General features: G+C 64.4%; 1 protein-coding gene across 1 annotated transcript in view; it reads left to right on the plus strand.

The window, feature by feature from the left end:
• The window catches only part of EBF4 (EBF family member 4), a gene marked incomplete in the record, with an annotated part of 82,070 nt that extends 62,125 nt beyond the window's left edge, over window positions 1–19,945 (plus strand). The window contains 7 exon segments of the mRNA XM_034772381.1: window positions 2,249–2,311; window positions 13,031–13,096; window positions 14,437–14,614; window positions 15,427–15,612; window positions 16,167–16,370; window positions 17,203–17,278; window positions 17,975–19,945. Of these exon segments, the coding sequence (XP_034628272.1) occupies window positions 2,249–2,311; window positions 13,031–13,096; window positions 14,437–14,614; window positions 15,427–15,612; window positions 16,167–16,370; window positions 17,203–17,273 (768 nt within the window).
• Window positions 19,946–26,352: the final 6,407 nt, after the last annotated feature.

Consider the following 26,352-nt stretch of genomic DNA (forward strand, 5'->3'; position numbering starts at 1 on the left):
TGGATGGAGAGAGGGTCGGAGGGTCGGTGGCGGGGAGGTGCAGGCAGGGGACGGGTAGGTGGGGGGTAGATGGATGGAGGGAGGGTTGGAGGGTCGGTGGGGGGTAGATGCAGGCGGGGGACAGATGGGGAGAGACAGGAGGGCAGAGAGCCGATGCTCCGGGTTGCTCCCTTTCGTAGGGCACTAGTCTGGGCTCCCTGACTCCCCCTCCCACTCCCCCTGCCTGCTGACCGGGGGGCGGGGGGGAAAGGGGGTGCCCGGCGCTCAGCCTCCCTTTCCAGATCAGGCCTGTTCTGTGTGTGTCGACCCGGCTGAGGCGCTGGGGGTGAGGGGGGGAGTTGGTGATTGATTTGGCCCCTGCTCCGCTGGCCAGGTCCCAATTTCCAGCATCTCTGGCTTTGCCCAGCCATGAAAGATTGAGATGGTGTGTGTGTGTGTAGGGCGGGGAATCAATACATGTGTGTTCCTGGGAGGGGCATTGCTGTGTGTGACACCTCGTCTGTGTGAAACCCTGTGTGTGTGACATGGCACCATGTGTGTGACACCGCGTGTGTGTTAGACTTGTGTGTGTAGCTCCGTGTGTGTGACACCGTGTGTGTGTTAGACCTGTGTGTGTAGCACCGTGTCTGAGACCCTGCGTGTGTGACATGACACCGTGTGTGTAATACCTAGGGTGACCAGACAGCAAGTGTGAAAAATCGGGACGGGGTGGGGGGTAATAAGAGCCTATAGAAGATAAAGCCCTGAATATAGGGACTGTCACTATAAAATCGGGACATCTGCTCATCCTAGTAATACTGCATGTGTGTGAGACCCTGTGCGTGATGCTGTGTGTGAGGCAGTGTGTGTATGTCACACCGTGTGTGTGTGTCAGTGATTCTCCCTCCATCCCCATCTGCCCCCTGCTGGCATGTGCTCTGGGGGAGCCCTGGCTGCTGAGCGGTGGCTCCCCCGTCAGGCGGTTTGGGCCCTGGCTGGCCCGGTGCCATGCTCCCCGCTGCGGGGTGGAGCCGCTGGCGGGCGCCCACAGCTCAGAGCGTGGGGCGACGGGGGGGGAGACGGCCTGTCTGGGCCATTGCTGTGGGGCCGGGGCAAGCCTGCCCGTCCCCAAGCCTTCCCCGGGAACCAGCCCGTCCCACCCGGAGTGGCCAGGGGCTCCTGCTGCCAGCCTGCAGTGCCTATCCTCTCACCTCCGCACCCAGCCGCCCGCTGTCTGTCTGTCTGTCCCGTTGTCCAGCCCTGGGCCCTGGGTCTCTGGCCATGCAGCTGCGGGGGTTGGGGAGAGGCAGGGACATCCTGGCCCCTGGATAGACTCCATGTCATGAACGCGAGGAGGCGGGAGCGGAGCATGTGGCTGGGCCCAGGGGTCACGGACCCATGGGATCGGGGCAACGCCCCACCTTTTAAACAGTCCCGGGGAGCCCCCCTCAGTATGCCAGGCCCCCACTGGGTCCCACTCTTCCTCACCTGGGCCCCACTTCCTAGATGGAGCCTCCGGGCTCCAGCCCCGTTTCCCGCAGGGAGCTGTGCCCAGCGAGTGGCATGGGGCCAGCCCCCGGGAGAGCCTCGCCCCCTGCACAGAGCAGTGCACCCCCAGGGTTATGCAGTGACACCCGGCTGCATTCGCAGACCGAGCCCGGTTTGTCGGGCACCTGGACGCAGCCCTGAGACGTAGGGGTGAAAGCACCGTCTGTCTGTCCTGCCCCCAGCAAAGCACCAGTCGGGGGCAGCGGGTTCACCTCTGGCTCTGGCTCTCTCTGGCCTGTGCCAAGAGCCGGCCCCTTATCCCTGCCGGTCCCCTCCCAGATCGCAGTCCCAGGGCCACTGGGGTCAGCGTTCTGGCCTCGGGGATTGTCCATCGTCATCTCGGGTCCTTGTGGCTTTGGGTCAGACTCGGCCGCTCTTTAGCCCGACAGCTCAGCGACACGCACGCCGCCCTGAGAGCGAATGTCGTCCTTTCCTCCCTCTGGGAGCCAGGCAAGGCTGGGGGGAAACTGAGGCACACACCGGGGTCATAGAATCATTACAAAACATTCCCACTTTGTCACCCCAGGACTCCTGGGTTCTGTGGCCTGGCTCTGTGCCCATGGGTAGGTCAGCCCCCTGTGCCATGCCTCAGTTTCCCCCACGAGGACAGCGCCAGCCCCTCCTCTCAGGCAGGTGGGGTTTAGAGGGAGCCCCGGCCCATGGCACTGACCCTCACTGTCTCCCTCCCTCCCCAGCACTGAACGAGCCAACCATTGACTATGGGTTCCAGCGGCTGCAGAAGATGATCCCCCGGCACCCCGGAGACCCCGAGCGCTTACCCAAGGTAAACCCAATGGGAATCTGGGTTTTGTTTCCCAAAGTGCTTTCCCAACATACAGACACCCCAGCGCTGCCCGGGAGAGCACAGCCTGACCGACCGGCCCAGGGGGCGCTGTCGGGCTGGCTGGGGACTACAGGCCTGGCACACCGCACCCCTGAGAGAGCGGGTGCCTCTGGCACCCCTCCTTCCCTGTGCCCCCCTTGGCGCCCCTTGCCCCGGACGGGGACAGCAGTTTGCTGGTGCCAGGCCAGGCAGCTGGGATGGGGGCACAGCCAGTGTTGGGCTGCGTGAGAGGTGGGGGCTTTGGGGCGCTGCAGAGAGCCGGGCCCAGACGGGCCTGTGTTCCCCCCACCCCCCGCCCGCGCAGTGACACTAATGGCTCCAAGCTGGGCCAGGGCCGCCTGATGAGAAGTGACAGGCCGAAGCTGCTGACAAATTGGAGCCATTCATCATGTGGTGACAGGGCCCAGCCGCCCACGCTGCGCTGCGCTCGCTGCTGCCCCTGCGGGGATGGGGGCAGGGACCCCCCCGTCCCAGCATACACATGGGGGCCGCAAGGGGGAACCACCTGCCCCAGGGCCCAGACGCAGGATTAGAACCCGAGTCCTCTGCCAGGAGTGGGGGAACAGCACGGCATCCTTTGTCAGATAGAGGCGGGGTCCGCTGGGCAGAGCAGGGGGTGGGCCTCAGGACTCCTGGGTTCCATTCCTGGCTTTGGGAAGGGAGTGGGGTCTAGTGGGTGAGAGCCAGGACTTCTCTCCCAGGCCTGCACTGCTCCCCAGTTTCTCCCCCCATCTGTGACAGGCGTGCGCGTGTGGGGCATGGGGGAGGGTGCTGATGGGGTGTCCAGGCGTCCAGGGCTGTACCAGGACCACCCACCCCTCCCCGGGTCCCGGCTTAGCACTGGCGGGGGCTGCTGTTCGAAGGGCACTGTGTCCGTGCTGCGGGCCAGATGAGACCCCCCCCCATGGCTGGGAGGTTTGCTGCCCCCAGCCCGTGCCCATAGCTGAGACACGTGGTGGGCGCGGAGGGGTTGGCTGCATTAGGCCCCGGTGTAGCCAGCCCAGGCCGGGGGCCCAGTGTGCCCGGGGAAGGGCAGTCACAGCCCACTCGCCACCTGCCCGCACCCCAGCAATCCCAGGGTCAGTGCCGCCCGCGCTGGTGATCAGCCTGAGTGAGCGGGCGGCGGGCGCGGGCTGCAGCCGGGCCTTCTCCATGGCGGCATTGATCGGACCGAGGTTACAGACGGCCGGCGAGCGCGTGGCTGCGATTGCCCCTGCGTAGCCTGACAACAAGTCAATACTGCGGATCTCAGTGGCGGGGGGCTGGACGGACGGGCGCTGCCCGCCTCGCCCCCACGCACGCCATTGCCACAGGCCGGGGGGCCCTGGGCAAACAGCTGGGAGCCAGGCAGGGGGCCAAGGCCTGGCAGACTCCTTCTCAGTGCCTTTCCCTCCACACACCGGCTTCCCCTGGGGCTGGGAGGTGTATCTGTGTGTGTGTGTGCATTGTGTATTGAGGGAGTGTATCGGGGGTGCTGTGTGTGTTGTATATCGGGGGATGTGTGTGTGTGTATATTGTATACCAGTGTGGGTGAGTGTGTGTTGTGTATCTCTGGGTGAATGTGTGTATTGTATATCGGGGGGGGGGTGTCTGTGTATTGGGGAGGGTGTGTTGTATATCGGTGTGTGTGGTGTGTATCTGAGGGTGTACTGTGTATTGGGGTGTGGGTGTTGCATATCCGGGATGTGGGGGATGTGTGAGTGTGTTGTGTATCGTGATGCGAGTGGGTGTGTTTGTGTTGTGTATCGGGATGTGAGTGTGTGTGTTGTGTACCAATGTGAGTGGGTGTGTTGTGTATCAGGGGAGGGGTGTATCGAGGGTGCTGCGTATTGGGGGGGTGTTGTATATCGGGGCACATGTGTTGTGTATCGGGATGTGAGTGTGTGTGTTGTGTACCAGTGTGTGTGTGTGTGTGTTGTATATCAGGGATTTTGGGGGGATGTGTGAGTGTGTTGTGTATCGGGATGTGAGTGTGTGTGTTGTGTATCAGTGTGGGTGGGTGTGTTGTGTGTATCGGGGGTAAGTGTGTTGTGTTGTGTATTGGGGTGTGGGTGCTGTATATCGGGTGGGTGGGTGTGTATCGGGGCACGTGTGTTGTGTATCGGGATGTGAGTGTGTGTGTCGTGTACCAGTGCGTGTGTGTGTTGTGTATTGGGGTGTGTGGTGTATCCAGGGGAGGGTGCACCCTCTAGTGGCTGACTCCAGTTATGCCACGGCCCAGGGTCAGGTTGCTGTCCGGTGTCTGCGTTGGCAGAGGCCTGTGGGGTGGGGGTGACGGCAGGCGAGGGGGGGCAGGGACTGGAGAGAGGAGAAAAGGGCCCCCATACCTCCAGCTGTGGCTTTATGGTTGACCCCTGGGGGTAAAATCGCGCCGGATGTGCCCTCTCCTGATCTCCGTCCCCCCCCACCTCCCCCGGCTCCAGAGAGCGCCCCCAGTGCCCCGCCCTGCCCGTCCCTCACATCACCCCTCCTGTCACCCCCCTTGCGGCCCTGGGACTGGGGAGCCCGGGTGCGTCCGGCTGCCCACTCTGGGCCCGAGGGACCCACGGGTCTGCGCTGCACCTGACACGGGGCTTGTCCCCCCGGGATCGAGTACAAGTGTCCATGCCTGGCGCTCCTCAGGACCGGCTGCTACACCGCCAGCTCCGCCCCGCCCGCCGGGCTACCGCGCGGTGCAGACAGGGCTGCAGGGCTGAGCCGGAAGTGGTGCCGTGGCCCCCGGGCCATGTGGACGCTCGGACTCCAGAGGGAACATGGCCTGTACCGATTGCCCTGGCGTAGGGGAGGAGTGTCCCCACACTGGCTCTGCACCACTCTCACTGAACTAGTCTGAACCTGATTTAAATTAAACCGGTTTGACTTGGGGGTGTAGCCAGGGATCGCCCCCTCTTGGGCCTTATTTCTTCAGTGCTTTCAACACCCTGGCGGGGTGATGCCTCGGGCCAAAGGAATTGCGGTGCGGGCGGGTGCGGGTCTCTGGCCTGTTCTCCCGGGGGTCAGACTAGGTCAGCACAGTGGGCCCTTCTGGCCCTGGCATTTATGAATCTACGGCTCCCCGGGCCACAGGCCCCCCTGCGCCGGGCACGGCCCAGACATGAAGCGCTGGTCCCTGCCCGAGGAGCTGGCAGTCCGAGGGCCTGATCCCCGCCCCTGGAGCCAGCCGGAGTCTCCCGGGGCCGCTCGGGAAAGCCGCGCCTCGGGCAGTCACCGTGCGGGCGCTGTGATTGGCCCGTGATGGCTGGCTGGCGGGCTGATGACAGGGCGCACAGCCCGTTGGAAGGAGCCGCCCAGAGTGGGGGCCTTGGCCGGCATTTCCTCACTTCAGTGTCTGCAGGCGCTTCGGGGTTCTGCTAACGTCCTCTCACGAAAACCTGCGCTCGCCCAAAGGCGGCAAGGGGTCCTGATCCAGCCACGGCGAATCAACCAGGGCTGGCCCCGGTGCCCCAGTACAGCACTAGGGGGCGCTGTGCTGCAGGGAGGGGCTCAGTAGGGGGCGCTCCCCCAGTGCCCAGCATGGTGCTAGGGGGCGCTGTGCTGCAGGGAGCGGGGAGGGACTCAGTAGGGGGCGCTCTCCCCAGTGCCCAGCATGGTGCTAGGGGGCACAGTGCTGTGGGGAGGGGGGAGGGACTCAGTAGGGGGCGCTCTCCCCAGTGCCCAGCATGGTGCTAGGGGGCGCAGTGCTGCAGGGAGTGGGGAGGGGGGGCTCAGTAGGGGGCACTCTCCCCTGGCTCGCTGTGCGCCAGAGCCTCTGGAGGTAGCAGGGGAGGGCCGCTCACCCGTGGCTTGTCGTTGTCTCCCCACACACCTCCTTGCTGGGGGCACCCTGGGCACAGCCCTGCCTCTGACCCGCCTGGCTAGGCCCCTGCTGGGTGTAGAGCGCCGCTGTGCCCGCTTGCACTCACCTACCCAAGCGGGGCACGGTCACAGGGCTCCGCCAGTCTATGGGCAGCCGGGCTCCTGGCCATGCCCTGATGGGCCCCCTGGCACCGGGAGCCCCGTGTCTCTGGCGGGTGGTTGCCAGGTTCCCTGCAGTGGGGCCAGCTGGTTCTCCTCCTTCTCGGGGTGTGTATTGCTCCAACCAGGGATGCTCCTTGGGCCCCCCCATCCTGGGACCCCTCCCCTTACTCAGGGCTCCTGGGCATGGCCAGTGCCTTAGCCCCACCCCCAGAGATGGGGAGCCGAGCCCAGGAGACAGGGCACAGCTGCAATCCAGGGTACGCCAATGGCTCCCAGGGGCTCACTCCGCCCTCGCCCTAGTGGGGCAGCGCAACGTCCCAGCGGGCTGGGGCGCAGGCAGGGAACAAGGGGCAGGCAGCCCCAGCTGTAACCCGGACACCCCCCTCCCTGGGGGAACAGCCCCTTCTTCAACTCTGCCAGGCGAACGCAGCCTCGAGGAGTGAGAGTCCCCTCCAGGAGCCGCAAGCCCCCACCCCACGTCCAGCCCACACCCCAATCCCTGAGCCCCAGCCACAAGCCAGCGCCCAGGGCAAACAGGGCGTCTTGGATCCATGGAGAGCTCCCCATGCCAGAAGGAGCAGGGGGACAAGAAGCTAGTGTCGGGTTTTGGGGTGAGGTTGTTGATGGGCTCTTGGGGGGCACGCTAACGCTCTGGGCACTGCGCTGCGGGTCCGGGAGGTGCATGGAGTGGGTGCGACACAGGCAGACCCGCTGCCAGCTCATGCCAAGGTCCCCATGTCTCAACTGAATGCTGACAAATATGTAGCGGGGATCCGCCTGCCCCCGTTAGTGCTGGTAAAATAGGATATGGGTGATAAGAATGTTTTGGGTGTTTAGACTTTACTGAACTCTTGTGAGTTGCTGCCTGCGTTAATCTCACGTCCTGCATCTGTGGCCCGTACTGTAAGGTGCTATTTGAGCGGTTGTGTTGTGAGCCTGTCTGACATTGTAACTCACCAGAGAGGAGAGAGACAGTAACTGGTGTGAAGTGCTGGTTTCCAACAGGTGTTACGTCCTGGCCCACAGGGAAGGGCCGGCAACACCAGATGGACTATTGTGGGACATTAACCAGGACAAAAGACATTGGTTGTTCTGCCCTCCTCCCCCCCCCCGTGAAGATGTGGATTTCTCCCATCAGCTGAGTTTGCAGCTCAGAGCACATGGGGTGGGGGGGAGGAATAGAAACCCCTAGCAAGAAGGAACGGGATCTTTATGATGCTTGGACTCTGGGGGTCGAGGTTTCTCAGCATAAGCAAAAGATCCCCAGTGCTTAGCCCAGGTTAGCCCTAAAGGACATAAAGAGCTTGTTTATTATAGAAGATTGTGTTACCTTTCGAAGCTTAAGATTGGCACTTGTGTGTGTGTGTGTTTACCTGCTTTAACCTTGTAAATAATTCTCATTTCCTTTTCCTAGTTAATCGTTAGATAGTTTATTGTGTCTCTGTGTAAGATCTAAGGTGCAGCTGACCTGGGGTAAGTGACTGGTCCTTTGGGATGGGAAGTAAGCTGAATAGTGCTGTGTTGCTTGGTGAGAGGGACCAGAGATCGGAGCACCCAAGGGACTGGCTGTGACTCCGTGTTGAAGCTGTTATGGTGCCTGAGGAGTTTGCCCTTGATGATTAGTTGGTGAAATCGAAGTACAGAACTCACAGCCCGTGTGGGCTCTGTGCCCTGGCTCCTGGCAGCCTGCCCTGAGGTTGGTTCTCACGCTCTGGAACCCTGTAGGGCCGCCTGACCCCCGCGTAGCTGTGGCAGGCGTCACATCCCCCAGATGAGTGACGTTTACAGAGCAGGACCCCAGCGCTGTTCAAAGTGTAAACTTGGTATTGAGAATTGCCCAGTCACAGAATAGACACAATGAGCGACTCACGGCGGGGAAAGACCTGGAACAGATCCGTTTGCAGAGGGGAATGTCCCATAACAGGAAAACCCCAGATCAGGCGCTGAGAGCTTGGACCAGGCCCCCGGGGAAGAAGAGGTGGTGAAGCCCAAGGACCCTCCAGCCCCAGATGCGACCGAGGAGCCCCCCACAGGGGAACTGGCCCGACTGCAACCCCCAAGAGCCCAGGAAGAACATGAGCACCAGAGACTGATGGGGGAACTGCGGGTCAGGGAGACCGAAGCAGCCCAGACAGTGGCAGACCCCACCAGAGGCAGACGGGAGCTCCAGCAGTGCAGCCCAAAGGACTGGAGCAGTGAACGGAGTTTCTCTAACCAGTGATCACACGCACACACCCAGCACCGGGGAGTGGGAGAAGCTCTGCCCGACTGCACAGAAGAGAGACTGTGTGGGGCGCGCAGTGTCCCAGAGGACAAGCACATGCCTGTCCTCTTAACCAGATCATCTGGAAAAGCCAGACAAGCTTGTAACGATCTGGAGCAGGGCGATGCTGAGGTGGACAAGATTTGTAAAGAAAATGTGTTGGAAAGATTGGAGCTCACCCCTGAGCCCTCTTCAGTGACGTATCGAAACATCGGAGTGTTTGACAGGGTCACTCACCTGAATATGTGCACACAATGGGTGATTTTATGAGACAGTGGATAATGGGGGCAGGGGCCGATGGTGATCATGAAAAATATCATTCTGGGATGTATTAGCGGGACACAAGAAGTCGTTCTTCCGCTCTGCTCTGCGCTGATACGGCCTCAGCTGGAGTATTGTGTCCAGTTCTGGGCACCGCATTTCAGGAAGGATGTGGACAAATCGGCGAGTCCAGAGAAGAGCAACACAAATGATGAAAGGTCTAGAAAACATGAGCTAGGAGGGAAGATTTAAAAAATTGGGTTTGTTTAGTCTGGAGAAGAGAAGACTGAGAGGGGACATGATAACTGTTTTCAAGTACATAAAGCATTACAAGGAGGAGGGAGAAACATTGTTCTCATTAACCTTGGAAGATAGGACAAGAAGCAATGGGCTTAAATTGCAGCAAGGGAGGTTTAGGTTGGGCATCAGGAAAAACTTCCTAACTGTCAGGGTGGTTAAGCACTGGAATAAATTGCCTAGGGAGGTTGTGGAATCTCCGTCATTGGTGATTTCTAAGAGCAGGTTGGACAAACACCTGTCAGGGATGGTCTAGATAATTAGTCCTGTCCTGAGTGCAGGGGACTGGAGTAGGTGACCTCTCGAGGTTCCTTCTAGTCCTACGATTCTAGGATTCTATATTCATCAACAACTTCTGCAGCCTCTAAAACTGTGGATGTTTTTTGTCGCACACGGCTGCCTTCACCTCCTCCGTAACTACCCCAACAATGGCTCCTTGGCCACCAGATCAAACAGTTTCTCATGATCACCTTTAGCCCTTGCTCCCATTACGCAAGAGTCTATGGGGTTTGCCTCTTTCAATCTCCTTTGGGGAGACAGGTGTGGGGACCCCGGTCTTGGGAGGGTGGTACAGAGGAGACAGGACAGCAGGGGAGTGTGATAGCGAATGTAAAGGCTGTGATGGCCCCGTGCGTCAGAACCTTGAAGGATGCTCGGGCTGGCGGGCAGGCTGGAGAGGTGTCCTTGGGCACAGGTGACGCCATGGGGCCAGCGCTGATTCCAGTGAGGAAGGACAAGATGCAGGATTGTTGGAGGCACTTTGGGGGCGCCGGAGAGCGTGAATGCGGGCAGGGGATGTAGGGGAGCCCCGTGGCCATGCAAACGGGACATGTTAGCAGATGGAGAGCATACCCCGAAAGGGCAATGAGGGGAACGTGGGAACATTTCCTGCCCCGTGAATAGATTTGATCAGGGAGGGTAAGGGAGAGATGCCTCTGGAGAGCACAGAGATGTGGCAGGGTTTGAGCCCACCCCAAAAGCAGGAGACATTGCTGGCAGGTATTTTCCAAGCGGCCAGGTTTAACTAACAGAACAGCGCATGCCACTGACACTGCAGGGCCCCCGCTGCCCCTCGAGGAGCGTGCCGGGCCATCGGAGAAATCCGACAGATTCAGGACGAGGTGGAGCATGAAGCCCCTGGGCATCTCCTGTCGGGATGGTACCTCACAGGGATAAAACCAGGAGATGGGTTTTAGAAGGGTAAAGGCTGGCCTGGCCCTTACCCCACACCGCAGAGAGGCCCTGCTAATGCGTGCGCAGTTCATAAGCACTCTGGATTTGACTCATGGCTATTGGCAAATTCCCTTGAATGCTGTGGCCAGGAAAGGTCAGTTTTCCCAGTGGAATCTGGTCTCTCGGGGGTGGAGGTTCATTAATACGGGGAGGGGGGGTAGACTGTCCTGCGGGGATCACAGACCTTCTCCAGGGCCCCTGCAGACGGCTTAGCTGTTCTTAGACCACCTGAGCCATGGGGGAACTGTATTGCAGAGGGGTAAAGAAGCCAGCCTCACTGGCAAGGTGTCTCAATGCAAGCTGGGGCCCACAGAGGTACCTTGCCTAGGACGCAGGATGGGCAGTGGGTTGGTTCACCCCGATCCTTTGAAGGTGGGAAGCCATGCGGAGCTGGCCTGCCCCACAAACCAAGCAGCAGGTCTGGCCAGCTATCACCGGAGGTTTGTAAAGGGGTTTAGTGACATTGTGACCCCAGAACAGACCCTACAACAAAGGGGAACTGGAGCAGGAGGCCTGAACCCAGGCCTGGGAGAAAGGTTTTGTCTAAAGAGCCAGTTTCAGCCGGCCCTGATCTCAGCAAACCCTTTGATTCATGCCCTGATGCTGCTAACACTGGGCTTGGCGCAGTGCAGGTGCAGGCTGTGAAAACCTGACCCGCACTGCGCAGAGCTAGGCTGGCATGGAGCGGGGGCGCTGTGCCATCGCTGGAGCCGGAAAGCCACTTCTCTGTCACACAGAAGATGTAAGGTCCGACCAGACCTCTCCCCATTGGGGCCCATTGGAGGCTGCCCTGCTGGAGCGTCACACGGCAGGAGTGGCAGAGAGAAATAGCCGTAAGGAGGGGAAAGACGGCGTAGAATAGGGGAACCTCAAAGCCCTGGCTGGGATGATTTAGTTGGGAATTGGCCCTGTTTTGAGCAGGGGGTTGGACTAGATACCTCCTGAGGTCCCTTCCAACCCTGATACTCTATGAACCCTGGGGCACGTTCAGGAGCATGTGTGACACCTGGATGTTGGGGGTCGCGTCAGGCTGCCCTGCCGGGGCTCAGAAGCGTGAGAACCAATCTCAGGGCAGGGTGCCAGGAACCAGGGCACAAGCCCCACATTGGTTGGGAGATCTGTGCTCCGATTTCACCAACCAATTACCAAGTGCAAACTCCTCAGGCCCCGTAACAGCCTGACCACGGACGTCCAGCAGACATCCCCTTGGGCGCTCTGGTCTCTTGCCCCCAAAGTCCAAGCCGCATAGAGATACAATTCCCTCTTGTTAGGGGGTTTTATCCCCCTTTCCCCACGTGCTCTGAGCTGCAAACTCAGCCAACTGGAGGCATCCACTTGTACGACTCGTGTTGGGCAGGACACGGCACCTGTTGGAGACCAGCACTTCCCACAGTCCTGTCCCTCTCCCGGCTGGTGAGTTACACACTCGCAGTACAAATGCTCACACGGGACTACCTGGGATACAGCTGGGATCAGTGAGTTTAATGCAGGCAGGAGCTCACAAACATTCCCTAAAACACCAAACACATTCTCCTCCCCCTCGTGCCCTTTTCACAACACGAGCACCCAGGGCAGCCAGGCTGGTTCCAGCCGGGAATTGGTCACTGTTCAGCTGAGACACGGGGACCTTGGCAGGAGCTGGCACCTGCTCTGCAGTGTCAGAGTGGGGTGCCCCCTGTCACGGAGTCCCTGGGCGATGCGCTGGGACTGCTCCCCACAAAGCCAGTCAGGACTCTGGGGAGCCTCCTCTCCCTCGGAGCAGACTGTCTTCAGGGCAAGCAGCTCACACGGCTTCACCTCCTGGGTGTCTCCTGGGAGCATTCAGCATATGCCCCTCCGTGCGCTTCCCACAGCGAGTCCGCCCCGGCGGGGTCCGGGGGCAGCCAGAGGGTCCTGCACCCCCACTTCACACTCAGACGTGACTCTCAGCCAGCCAGTAACACAGAGGTTTATTAGATGACAGGAACATGGTCTAAAACAGAGCTTGTAGGTCCAGAGAACGGGACCCCTCGGCCGGGTCCATTCTGGGGTTCAGAGAGCCAGACACCCCCGTCTGCCCTCACTCCTAGTCCCCAGGTAGCTCCAACTCTCCAGCCCCTTCCAGCCCCTCCTCCTCTGGGCTTTGTCTCTTTCCTGGGCCAGGAGGTCACCTGATCTCTTTGTTCACCTTTAGCTATTTCCTTGCAGGAGGGGAAGGGCCCCGGCCATTTGTTGCCAGGGAGACAGAGTGTCAGTGATTTATGCACACTGGCCTTTCCCCACCACCTAGAGACTTAAGAAATGCATAGGGGAAACTGAGGCACCCACACAGTATTCAGAGGCAACATTAAGAACAGTCCCACTTCGTCACAGATGCCCAGAGGCAAGTGGGGCTGTGGAGGTGGGAATGGGCATGCGCGTGGATTTGGGCAGAGGCAGGGCATGGCCAGGCCATCCCGTCCCAGTGGTGATGGGCACCGTGCACTGCGGAGGTGGGGGTGAGCGGGTGAGAGCCCTGCCAAGCATCTGGCTTTGGGGGTGGCGCTGTGAAGAGGCTGTGGATTAACGCGCCAGGCATGCTGCGGGGGTGACTGGAGAGCTGTCCTGCTGAGTGTTACCAGCCTGGGGAGCCCCTGCTGGCCCCCTCTGAGCCCCCTTTCTCCCCCCAGGAAGTCCTGCTGAAGAGGGCGGCAGACCTGGTGGAGGCCCTGTACGGGATGCCGCACAATAACCAGGTACCGCAGGATTGGTGCCCAGCTGGACTGGCTGGGATGAGGGGGTGGGAGAATGCCCCGTCGGCCTGCCCATCACCAGGGCATCTGACCCCCCTTCCTGGGCATTGCCCAGCCTGTGCTGCCTGACGTGGCCTGGGGACCAAAGCCTGTGATGGCGTGACAGCCCCGCGCCGGCACCCAGGCAGGAGACAGGACATGGGTCCTGCCACCGCCCGGCCAGAGCCTGGTGCCTGGGGAGGCTGTGAGCAGTGACAGTCTCCTGCCAGAGGGACGTGTCCCATCCCCCCAGTGCCCCTCACTCTGCGACTGGCTTCAGCCCAGAGCGCGAGCTAGGACCCAGAGGGGCCATCTGGCATCGGCGCCTACCTCCCAGACCCCAGGAGTGGGGGTGGGCACGCTCTGGCACCGTGAGACAGAGATTGGGTCAGATAACACCCCGTGCACAGCCCCACCCCCTCCATGCTCTCCCACCCCCACCCCTTCACTGCCCCATCCATCCCCCTCCACCCCCTACCCCCCCCACCCCCTCCATGCCCTCCCACCCCTTCACCGCCCCATCCATCCCCCTCCACTCCCTGCCCCTCCCCCCACGCCCCCTCCATGCCCTCCCACCCCTTCACTGCCCCATCCATCCCCCTTAGCTCCCTGCCCCCCACACCTCCTCCATGCCCTCCCACTCCCACCCCTTCACTGCCCGATCCATCCTCCTCTGCTCCCTGCCCCCCACTACCCCTCCATGCCCTCCCACCCCTTCACCGCCCCGTCCATCCCCTCCACTCTCTCCCCCTCCCTCTCCCCCCACACCCCCTATGCCCTCCCATCCCCCCATTCACTGCCCCATCCATCCCCCTTCACTGTGTGCCCCCCATTCCCCTGCCCCCTCTGTTCCCTGCCCCCCATCCCCCCCCCCATTGGGGAAGGCAGGGGCGGTGGAGCTGGCTGGGCCCAGCCCCACATCTGCTTCACATCAGGAATTCCAGGGCCATTGAGTAAGGAGCTCGGGGAGCTGCCTCCGCCCGCGTGCAGGGGCTGCCACTTCCCCTGGCCCCCGCCCAGCCTCTGCTGCCTGACCCTGGGCGGACGTTGCTCCAGCCCAGCCGACCGGACCCCCAGGAGCCTCCGCGGGTCTCAGCTCCCTGCGCCCGGGTTCCACGGGTTTGGAAGGCCTCAGCCCCCATCCCCCTTGGCCGGGCAGCCGGGGTCACCCGTGCCCCCGGCCAGCAGGAAGGGTCTGACGGGCTGTGGGGGGTGGGCCCCTCAGGCCTGGCTGCCTTGCCCTGGTCACGCCAGGCTTGCCAGGTAGATGCTCCGGGGGTAACGGGCAGTCCCTGTCTCTGCAGGACATCATCCTGAAGCGAGCAGCAGACATCGCCGAGGCCCTGTACAGCGTCCCGCGCACCCCCAGCCAGCTGTCCTCGCTGGCCGGGAACCACGCCCACGCGGGCATGATGGGCGTCAACTCCTTCGGGAGCCAGCTGGCCATCAACATCAGCGACTCAGGCCCGGGCACCGAGCAAGGTGTGTGTGTGGGGGGGGGGGCAGCGCTCCCCCTGCGGCAAAGCCCAAAGCCGCGGGGCCCCAGTGCTGTGAATGCCAGGGCAGGGGGCGGGGCAGGTCGGTACCCTCCAAGCGAAGATGTGGAGCAGGCGAATCAGCTTCCTGGGGCATGCAAGCGCCCAGGGGAGAGAGGAGTCTGGCAGCCTGGGGCACCGTGCCGGCAGAGGAGAATGCGCCTGAGTGGCTGTTAAACAGCCGCGCCCTCCCCAGAGGTGGCTGCACTGCAGTGCTGAGGCGCGTGGCCCCTGGGGCTGATGCTTTGTGCGAAGGGCTGTTTGTGTCACACTGGGAGGGGCCGGCAGACCAGGCAGCGAGGGGGCAGGTTCCGTGCCGAGTCCGTGGGTGGCCGAGAGCTGCGCGGTGATTCGGGCAGACCGGCCGGTTGTGCTGCTGCTTGGAGCCTGTTAGACTGAGCGGCGCCCGCAGCGAGGCCAGCCCCCGGGAACGGAGGGCACGGTCCTGGGGAGCGGGTAGGTCCTGCGCTGTGTCCCCCCGGCCCTGCCAGCTGCCCTCGGAGCGGGGGCTCTGGTGCAGGGGGTGGTCTGACTCTGTGGTGAACCCGGGTCAGGGAGGGGAGAGGACTGGGCGTGGTCTCAGATGGGCCAGGGAGTCTGGTGCCGTGTGCTGCCCAGGGAGTCCACTCCCATAATGCACCTGGCCGAGGTGGGGGGGCGTTCCTTCCTCCTCTGTGACCAGGTAGCAGGGTCAGCGGGAGGTGGGAGCAGCCCCCCCCCCCCAGTCATCCCGCCAACACTGCCCCTTGTCGCCCGCAGGCTATGCCCGCAACACGAGCAGCGTCTCGCCGCGGGGCTACGTGCCCAGCTCCACCCCACAGCAGAGCGGCTACAACACCATCACATCCAGCATGACCGGCTACGGGGGGGCAGCCATGACCGGCCTCGGGGTGCCTGGCTCCCCCAGCTTCCTCAACGGCTCCACCGCCAACTCCCCCTATGCCAGTGAGTCGCAGAGGGGCCCAGGCGGGCACTGCCACCCTGTGCAGGGGGCACCTCCTGCCGTGCGTCCATAGGGGCTGCATGGGGGGCTCCCTGGGCAAGGGTGACTCCACCAGCGCCCCTTACCCCCCCGGCTCCGCCTCCAGAGAGTGCAGACGGGCACTGGACCCCCAGGTTGTTCTGTAACCCCATTGGAATGGCTCCCTTCTAGGGGGGGTCCCACGTCTCCAGGGCCCCTTGCCCGATACAGCCCTGCCCCACAGCATCACGGAGCCCCCAGCCCTGCCCCCTGCCTGGCCCCTGTTGTGCACATGCTCTCAGGGTCTTCCTCGCATGCCGCCACCATGTATCCTGTGCTGGGTGGGGCAGGGTGTGCCCCCCATGACCCCCAGCATTGGGTGGGGCAGGGTGTGTCCTCCCCTTGGAGCTTCTGGTGCTGGGTGGGGCAGGGGGCACCCCCCAGAGTCCCCTGCCCAGCCCCCCCAGACCACGTCCTGAACCCGACTGCTTCCCAAGCCCCTGCCAGCCTGTCTGACTGTCTCCTCTGCCCGCTGCAGTCATGCCCTCCAGCCCCCCACTGGGCGCCTCCTCCATCACCCTCCCGTCTGGCGCCAGCTCCTCCACCCCCGCCGGCGTCTTCTCCTTCTCCCCGGTCAACATGATCTCCGCCGTCAAGCAGAAGAGCGCCTTCGCCCCTGTGGTGCGGCCGCCCACCTCCCCCACCCCCACCTGCACCAGCACCAACGGGAACAGCCTGCAGGGTGAGTCAGCTGCACCCTGGGGTCGCCGTGCGCCCCCTCTGCATCCGTGGGCAGCAGGGGCCCGACAGGGCCTTGGCCTGGATTCTCACAGGGGGCTGGGATACCAACGCCCTGGATGGGTGGGCACAGCTAGAAATTCACCGGGGGGCTGCCCCGCCTGCCAATGTGCCGAGCTCCTCTCCCTCCCACTCTGCTCCCAGCCCTGGAGCCAAGCAGGGAGCCAGGCCAGGCCTGGATCCATCTCTCCCCCTTGCTTTTTGCCTGTGCTTTTTTTGGAAGCATCGAAGTCATTCCCCCTCTCCCGCCCTGCGGCAGCCAGTCCCGCAGGTTAACAGTGGACCGCTCCTGCCTGCTCTAGCATGCATTCCCTTCGGCTCACATGGCGTTGCCGCTGCTCCTGCCTTGGGGCACCTCCTCGCAAGCCCCGGCGCCTTCTCTGGACCAAGGTGTGAGGCCTAACTCTGGCCAGAGACGGGGTGGAGCGAACCCCGCTATGGCTGGGCGGGATCCCAGCAGTGTCCAGGCGGAGTGGATTCCAGGTTGGCCGGGCAGGATCCCTGCAGAGACGGGGCGGAGCGGACCCCGCTATGGCTGGGCGGGATCCCTGCAGAGACGGGGCGGAGCGGAGCAGACCCCGCTGTGGCTGGGCAGGGATCTCACGCAGGGGGCGTGTAATTCCTGGGGGCCGGGCGCGGATTGGCTGGTGGACTGGGGGGGTAAAGTGGCCGTACTGGCTCCAGCTCCCCGCCCTTGGTTGTCTCTCGCCCTTCCTCCCACGTTGACACTTTCCCTCTCTTCTTCCCTCCCTGCTGCGCTGTGCTCGGCTGCCCAGACCAGTCTTTTGAAGACTCCGACAAGTTTCACCCCCCTGCTCGGTCGCTCCAGGGACTGGCCTATTCCTAGACACAGTACGTCTCTCCACTGGCTCCCCTGCCCCTGTGTGAGGTGGGGGGCCGCCCCCCAGGGCTCTGGGTGGGTCCCCTGCTCCTTGTGGGGACGGGAAGCTTTCGCATTGTAAGCTGGGCTGGGGGGACCCTCTCCCCATCGCTGGTGGGAGCGGGCCCGGCCCGGTGACTAGGGCATTGGCCTGGGGAGACTCAGAGCCTGTGACTGCCCCAGGCTGCCGGCCTGCACTGCCTGGGCATCCCCTGAGCTGGGCCGGACACGCCGGGCTGGGACGGCTGGGGCCGTCCCTGCCCGCTGGGATGGGAAGGTGGCAGGACGTTCCCGGGCAGCGGGGCCGGGCCCCAGCGAGTCGTCGGTTCGTGGCCCTGCCCAGGGCTCTGAAGGGGTGAGAGGCTGAGGATGGCTGCTGGGGATCCTGGCGCTCCTACCCGCCTCTCTCCATGCGCTGGCATCTGCAGCGCTGAGCTACAGGCCCCCTGGGCAGGAGAGGGCAGCGGGACGCTGTTGTGGGAGGTTCCCAGGTGCCCGGCTTTGCCACCGCCCCCCCCCCCAGCCCCTTTTCGCTCCCCGCACGACGCCCTGCTGGTGGGGCTGGCGCTTCCCGCTCTCCTCGGCTGCATGCGGCACCCGAGCGCCCCCCCCCACCCCGTGGCCCCCGCGCCAGGGATGCCGGCCAACACCATCTCCTTCTCTTGCAGCTATGTCGGGTCTCCTTGTGCCGTCCATGTGACCCGGGACTGGACCGGGACCCGGAGGGAGCGGACCACGCACAGGGACCAAAGCTCACCATTGACTGGGCCCCCAGGGGCTGCGGGGGGCTCGTGCCCACAGCCCCCCTCCCCCAAAGGACGCGGCTCGGGGGGAAGCCAGGCTGCAGCCGGAGGGGAAGCCGTACCCTCTAGCCAGGGGCAGTTCTCCTGCCAAGCTCCCCCCGGGGCCTGGCTGCATGGACCGCAGGCTGGGTCCCTCCACGGGGTAGTGCAAAGGGGTGGGGGGTCTCTCACTCTGACTGCATCTCGCCCTCCTTCCTTCGGGGGGCTCCCCCAGGCTGCCCCAGGTGGAGAGCTCCCGGTAACACCCCCAGCGGCGCTAGGCGAGATGAGGGGCTCTGCTGTGGGGGGAAGGGCCCCTGCTGGGGAGCTCTGCCCCATGGCTCTGCTCTGGGGCTTGAGACGGGAGCTCAGAGAGGGTAGCAGCCTGAGCACAGGTTCTGGGGCCAGGACTCTCGGGTTCTGATCCCAGCTCCGCCCGACTCTGCAGCCTTGGCGACCTGCTGCCCCTTTTCGGCCCTGTCTGGAAAGGGGGCTGGCAGGGGGCCGAGGCTGGGCCGGATTCGGGTCCCTGGAGCGCTGGCACCACCAGGGGCCAGGCCACGGGCTGACCGGAGCCTGGCCCAGCTCGGGGGGCACTGGGGTGACAGCCCCCTGCAGGCGCTGCCGACATGTCCTGCGCCCCACAGCGTCCAAACTAGCCGCCCAGGGTCCGGGGAAGCCCAGAGACCTGGGGGTGGGAACTGACCATTCCCACATTAACCAAACTTTGTTATTTTAACGTCAAAACCCCAAAGCCCAGCTCAGGGGCCGGGCTGGAGTTTGGGGGCAGAGGCTCAGGGCAATTCGTGCCTTTTCCAACCCCCCCCCGGCCGTGCCCCGTCCCCTACGTGCTGGGCAAACCCGGGGGGAGTCGCTCCCAGCTCGCCCGCTTTGTTTCCCTCCTGTCTGGCCACGCAGCTCGGGAAGGGTCACCTGAGCGGGGGCAGGAGCTGGGATGCCAGGGGCCACGCGGGATGGGCTCCCGGCGCCAGACCCCAGCACAGCCCAGAGCCCCGGGCCTAGAACCGCAGCGCAGGCCCCAGCCCCTCGCGCCTCCCTTCCCAGCTCGGCTTGTGGGCTGAACGCTCAGCCCCGGGACGTTCCCAGCCAGCGGCGGAGCTGCCCACCCACCGATCCCCACGGCAGCCGGCCCCGGATGCTGGAGTCCCAGGCCTCTGCGCTGGGTCGGGTAGTTTGGGGTGGAGCTCGGCCAGGCCTGGAGGAACCGGAGCCCAGGCCAGCTGCTGGTTGCGCTCCCAGGGCCGCCTCTAACGCCCACTGGAGTCCTTGGCCTGGGGTCCGGCCTCTGCCCTTCCCCTGGCCCGGGGCAGGAATTAACAACGCGGGAGAGGCCCAGGCCGGCTCCAGCGAAAGGCAATGCCCGAGGCCGAGCGCACGGCCCTGCCGCGCTGGGAGAAACGCTGTGTAAAAACCCACCCGGCGTTGGCCTGTTCCTTTCGGCTCCGTTTTAACCCCGCGGAGCCGGGCCCGAGCTGCCGGCTTTGAGATGTACTAAATCCCGCCAGCCCCACCCCCGGTAGTTAGTGCCGATAAACGGGGGCAGGATGGGTTTCGGGCGGCAGCGAGGGGCCCAGATGGTGTAAATAAGGAAAGGAGAATGCCCTGGTGCCGGCTGGGCCCCCGGCTTCTCCATGTGTCTCTGGTTGCCGGGCGGGCGCCTCCCCCACGCTGACTTTTTTACTCTGTCCGTCGTGTGTCTGTGAAGCCTGTACAGTAGCCCTGGCGCTACCTTCATGCACTGTGTAAATGTAAGCACATGTAAAGCGAACATTAGCCTCGGTATCCACCCGCTAGGCGCTGGGGCCTAGAATATACTGCCTGACGCTGCCTTCCCAGCGTGGCCGTGTGCTCGTCTCTGCCCCGCGCCGAGCCACGAATCCCCAAAGGCCCAGCTTTGCCCGGCTTCCCTACCGGCGCTTGGTTACGCTGGTGACAATCCAGAGCAAGGCCATGGATGGTGGTGGATTTGCACTCACGTAGCTCCCCTGTTCCTGTGGGGCAGAGAGCTGCTATGGGGGGAGGGGGCAGGGGGGTTATGGCCATGGACTCCCAGCAGCAAAACTTGTCCGAGGGGGAGAGATGCGAAGGCCGGAAAGGTCACCCAGCCAGGCTGCCCTCCTAGCCCTGGGCAGAGACCCTGGCCAGCGCCTCCTGACCCGCCCAGAACGGCCGGGGGAGCCCACGGCATTTTGTAGCCAGACTTCCCATATCGAGCCTGGACACCAAGCCCAGGAGACTCCCTGCGCCCCTTGGCGAGCACTCCCAGGGCCAGTGCCCCCCGCCACCACCTGCCCGCGCCGGCTCCCCGTGGCAGCGCCCCCCGCCACCACCTGCCTGCACCACCTCACGCTGGCTCCCCGCGGCAGCGCCCCCCGCCACCACCTGCCTGCACCACCTCGCGCCAGCTCCCCGCGGAAGCGCCCCCCGCCACCACCTGCCCGCAGCACCTCGCACCAGCTCCCCGCGGAAGCGCCCCCCGCCACCACCTTGCACTGGCTCCCCACAGAGGCAGCTGAGGGTCAGCGTGGCCGAGCCACGCTCTGGGGAAAGCCCCTTGGGGCGACTAGCCCGGCCGTTCCCCCGCCCTGGCCAATGCGGGCTGGGCCCCCCAAGTCCATGCTCCAGGGCCGGGGCCAATCTAGTCCCAAGCGCTGGGCTCCCAGCCCTGCCCTCGGAGACTCGGCCACACCCAAGCCGGGCACCATTCCCCAGCCTGCAGCCCACCCCATCGCTCTCCAGCCTTGTGCCCCACTGGGGAGACCAGCCCTGGGCCCGGCTACCCACAGGACCCAGGCTGAAGGCAATTGTAGGGGGTCAGGGAGCCACCCATGTAGCGAGGAGACAAAGGGGCCAGTGGGGTTTCGCAGGCTTGGCCCAGGAAGGGGGCTCCATCCAGCCCATGATGGGGTTGGCTCAGGCTGGCAGGCAGCAGTTGGGGCAAAGCCCCTTGGCTGCCCAGCCGGGCACCCGTAGCCCTGACACAGCCGACACCCAGTTCTGGGAGGAGCGATGCCCAGAAACGCCTGGGCCTGCTTGGCACCAGCAGGAGGGAGGCAGAGAGCCAGAAAGACCCTCCCCCCTTCCCCGCGCGCCTCACTGAGGCTGCAGTCAGAGCCCTGTTTCGGGGCGGTGGGAGTCCAGCCCCCCAGAATCTGATCCACGCTGGGGGACAGAGTAACAAGGTGACACACACCCCCCCCGGCCAGGGGACTTGGGGGCCGGGCCTGTGCCGCATACAGGCCTCCAGCTCGGGATGAAGGGGGTGATGCCAGCCTACAGAGATGCCGGGCACACAGGGCTAGCGGGAGGCCAGGCTGGTGGGCCATGAGGGGGGCAAGGTACGAGGCCAGGCTAGCGGGAGTTGTCACGGAGTGTGGGGGGATGCAAGGCCTTGCACCCCCGGCTTCCTGCGATTCACCATGACTCTCAGCCAGCCAGTAAAGCAGAAGGTTTATTCAGACGACAGGAATACAGTCCAAGACAGGTCTTGCAGGCACAGACAACAGGGCCCCCCTCAGTTAGGTCTATCTTGGGGTCCCAGGGGCACCACAGCCCCGTTGGGGGGTCAGAGCCCCGCCTGGGCTCCCCTCCATTACACCAGCCAGCTCCTGAAACTCCAACTCCCTCCAGCATCTCTCCCCGGCTCCTCCCCCAGGCTTTGTCCAGTTTCCCGGCAGAGGTGTCACCTGGCCCCAGCCCCCGCCTGGGTTCTCATGTTACCTGCTCAGGTATCTTCCCTTCAGGCCAGTCTCCCATCCCCCAATGCAGACCATCCTAGCCACACTCCCCTGCAACCTTCCCAAGCCAACCCTCCCCACTCAGCATTCAAAGACCACGTTAAGAACAGTCCCAGTTCGTCACAGGGGCGGGACGGGGTACGAGGCCAGGTTACCGGGGGCAGGGTGGGGTACAAAGCCAGGCTAGCGGGGGCGGGACGGGGTACGAGGCCAGGCTGGGGGGGGGGGCGGGGGGGGGCAGGTGGCGAGGGGAGGGGGGGGGGGGGGGGGGACGGGGCCAGGGGGGGGGGGGGGCGGGACAGGGTACGAGGCCATGCTATGGGATGGGGACACAGGTTGGATCAAAGGGGACCCCCCACAAACACCCCGGCACTGTGTCCCTCCTCCCTGGCTCATGGCCCCGTTCAAAGCCCCCGCCAATGAGCCCAAGGCCGTCCACGTGCCCTGATGTCACCCCCGGGGGAAGGGGCACCCACTGGCCGCAGGGCTCCCCAGGAGTACCCTCCCCTCCCAGTGCCAGGGACACCGCCCCCCCTCCCCCCAGGCCAGCTCAGCCCCCGGCTCCTTCTCCAGCACTGGTTATACCCCACGGCATGGGGGCGGGGGGCTTTTAACCCTGCTGTGTACACAGGTGTCTATGGGGCTTGGGCAGTAGGGAGGGGAGGGCCTGTCAGAGCTGAGGGGGGTCAGGGCAGGAGGGGAATTTGTCGTCACAGGGGAGCTGGGGGCAGGGAAGGGGGTGCTCTGTCAGAGCGGAGGAGCTGGGGGGCAGGGGGGCTTTGCAGCACAGTGGGGCTGGGGGCAGGGAAGGGGGTGCTCTGTCAGAGCGGAGGAGCTGAGGGGCAGGGGGGCTTTGCAGCACAGGGGGGCTGGGGGCAGGGAAGGGGGTGCTCTGTCAGAGCGGAGGAGCTGGGGGGCAGGGGGGCTTTGCAGCACAGGAGGGCTGGGGGGCAGGGAAGGGGGTGCTCTGTCAGAGCGAAGGAGCTGGGGGGCAGGGGGCTTTGCAGCACTGGGGAGCTGGGGGGGGGCTTGGGGGACCAGCGATGCAGTGAGCTGGCACCAGCCTTGCCCTGCTGTGCCTCCCACTGTTGGTCAGCCGGGAGCCGGGCAGCACGAAGAAAGAGGTGATGACACCAAGTGCTGTCATGGGATGAGCTGGACACTAGACAACATGGCCCAACAAGCCAGCGTGGAAGGGGGCGGATTCGGGCAGTACGGCCGGGGGTAGATCCGGTGTGGAAGGGGGTGCACAGACACACACACACACACACACGTATGTGCACACATACATGCACACGTACACATGGAAGCACACACACACACACACACACACACACACATACATGCATGCACAAACACATGCACTAGCCCCGGGACGCACTGCAGGACTCAGGCTACCTCCCCCCCATCCATCCCCGGTGCCACTCGCCAAGCCCTGCCCTGCCCCAGAGCTCCCAGCCTGTGAGGTATCGGGGGGAGGGATAGCTCAGTGGTTTGAGCATTGGCCTGCTAAACCCGGGGTTGTGAGTTCAATCCTTGAGGGGGCCACTTAGGGATCTGGGGCAAAATCAGTACTTGGTCCTGCTAGTGAAGGCAGGGGGCTGGACTCGATGACCTTTCAAGGTCCCTTCCAGTTGTAGGCAATAGGATATCTCCATTAATTTATTTATTTCCCCTGCTCTGGCCTGGGCATGGGAAGCCCCTGGATCAAAGGGCTGGTGCCCGCGCCCCACTCAGCCGCTGTCAATTCGCACTGCGGTCCCCGGCACAGCCTCTCGGATGCTGGTGGGCCCCTGCCTGGCTCTGGGTCTGCTCCAAAGCCCTCAGGCTGGTGCTGCTTTCCCTGCGCTGAGCGGCGCCGGGGGGGCCCGAGCCAAGGCAAATATCCTGCCTCCGCCTCCACAAACCGCAGCGCGGCCCAGAGGAAGCAGGTGCAAGCCCTACAGTCTCCAGCGCGGGCGGCAGGGCCAGATCAGCTCCCCCCCCGCACCAGAGCAGCCCCCACCGTGCCGTCCTGCAGCCGCTGCGCCCGCTCGCCAAGGGCTTCGGGGTCCCCGCTCTGGCTCAGCTCCCTGGGACTGTGGCTCCTTGGAGGGGCTGGGCCTGCCTTTAAACCCAATCCACAGGCGGGGAGACACGGGCGCTGCCCCCATAGAAGCCGGGCGCTGCCCCCCAGAGCAATGGGCACTGGCTGCCCCCTGGCTAGCAGCCGCAGCGCCCACTTCCCTGCACACGGGCCGAGGCGCCCAGCACCGAGCACAGCCGGGCGTCCCTGGGCCCTGCCGCTGGCGGGTGGAGTGAGCCAGGCCAGGCGGCGGCTGCTGGGCGTTACAGGCCAGCTGGTCTCTACAGTGGCCAGGCCCCTCGCTCACCTCCCGCGGGGCCCAGACGCCAAGCAAGGAAAAGGCAGTGCCCCATCGCGGCCCAGCAGCTCCGTGCGATGGCCCAGCCTGGAGCTGGCCTGGCCGAACCCGCCCGGCATGGAGAGCCCGGGGATGAGCTGAGACAGCAGGAGGGGCCCTGCTCCAGGAATGGGGCCCCTAGGTGCTACTGTAACAACACCCACACGCACGCACAAACACACACGCCCATGCTCACGCACAGCCGTGCATGCACTCACACCCATGCTCTCATACACGTGCACACACACATGCAGATAGTTGTGCACACTCGCACACACATGCACCCATGCACTCACACCCATGTTCACAGACACACACACTCACAAATTCACACACATGCACACACACACACGCTCGCGCACGCACACACACAAGTATGCACCAGCCCGGGGCAGGCTGGCGGACTCAGGCTACCCACCAGCTCACCCTGCAGGGGGGCAGGGCCAAGCCCAGGCAGGTCGGGGAGATGCTGGGCTCCGGTGTTCCTCTCTGGGTCTCCCTCTCATCGTTACAGAGCACAGAGGGTCAGGACACTGAGGGTACATCCCCAGCTCTGCCACTGACAGCCTGGGTGGCCTTAGGCAAGTTGCTGCCCACCTATGTGCCTCAGTTTCCCCATCTGGCAAACAGAGCTAATCCACCTTCCTTTGTCTGTGGCGACTGTGCCAGGACTGGGACTGGCCCCCACTCCGTTCAGCCCCCACTGGGACAGGGGCCCACATGACTCAAGCCCTGGCCCGGGGAGGATGGGGCTGAAAGCGCTGTGGGGCTGCAGCCCCCGAGGCTGGGGGGGGGGGGCGGGAGGAAGCAGTGGGACAATGAATAGGAGCACTGGTGAGCCCCGCCCCAGCTGCATGTGCTGGGCCCTGGGGAGCCGTTCCCTGGCCAGCGCAGAGAGCAGGGCCCTTTGCCAGGGGGCTAATCGAAGCCAGATCCATCCCGCCCAGCCTCCTGGCTCATGTGTGTGTGGGGGAGGAGGGGGGGACCATCACGTGCTGCCTGCCAGAGGGCGAGAGCTGTGGCTGGCCCCGCGGATGGGAGGTGGGAGTGGGGGGCTGGGGCAGGGGGACTGGGCAGCCCGAGTGCCACCCGCCGTGCCAAGGGGCAGCCTGCGTCAACAGCTGAGCGCGACTGCCGCTCCCCAGTTTGGAGCGGGGTGAAGGGGACCCGCACCCGGCCCCTGCTGCAGCTTTCCCCGGCAAATTCCAGAGCAGCCCACCTTTGCCCAGCACGCTCCCGGCTGTGGGGCTGCCGAGGGGGGATGGGGGCTGCCATGGGAAGGAAGCTTCCTTCTCCCCCAGCTCTCCGTCCCTTCGACACTAGCCGGCCCCGGAGCTGGCCTGGGGCAAAGGGGGCACTGGGGGCTTGCAGGGGGCACTGGCCGGGCTCAGTTACGGGGCACGCGGCCCGATACTCGAGTGCACACACACAGGCCCGAACCCGGTGCCGGCAGAGCGGGGCGGGGCGAAGCGCAGGAGCTGGGCGAGGCGGGGCGAGGCACGGGAGCTGGGCGCAGCGGGGCGAGGCGCGGGAGCTGGGAGAGGTGGGGCGAAGCGCGGGAGCTGGGCGAGGCGGGGCGAGGCGGGGCGAGGTGCGGGAGCTGGGCGAGGTGCGGGAGCTGGGCTTGGCAGCCGGGGCCCTGGCAGTGGCGGGTCTCTGATGGCCAAGCAGCAGGGGAGTGGAGCCGGCAGGCAGTGCCCGGCCTGGAGGGGCCGCCCCAGTTCTCACTGGGTCATGGGATGTGCCATCCTCCGCCACCCCACTCAGCAGGGGCCTGAGAGGCGGGAGAGGCCCAAGCCAGGCGCTCGCCCCAACCCGCCTCAGGCCTGGCGGGGTTTGACAGGTGAAAAGCACAGGGCCTCCCCAAGGGCTGGGGGGAGGGGGTGCAGGCCGGGCTGCAGGAGAAGGAGCTGGTCCAGGCTGAGGGGGGAGGGGCTGAAGGGGGAGGAGGAGTTGCAGGCTGGGGGGGAAGGGGCTGCAGGAGGAGGAGGGAGAGGAGGGGGTGCAGGCTGGGGGGAGGGGCTGCAGGCTGGGCTGTCAGACAGCAGGGAAAGGAAGAGGGGGTGCAGGCTGGGCGGGAGGGGCTGCAGGAGGAGGAGGGGGA

This window comes from Trachemys scripta, chromosome 5 (assembly GCF_013100865.1).
Source record: "Trachemys scripta elegans isolate TJP31775 chromosome 5, CAS_Tse_1.0, whole genome shotgun sequence".
NCBI classification, from domain to species: domain Eukaryota; kingdom Metazoa; phylum Chordata; order Testudines; family Emydidae; genus Trachemys; species Trachemys scripta.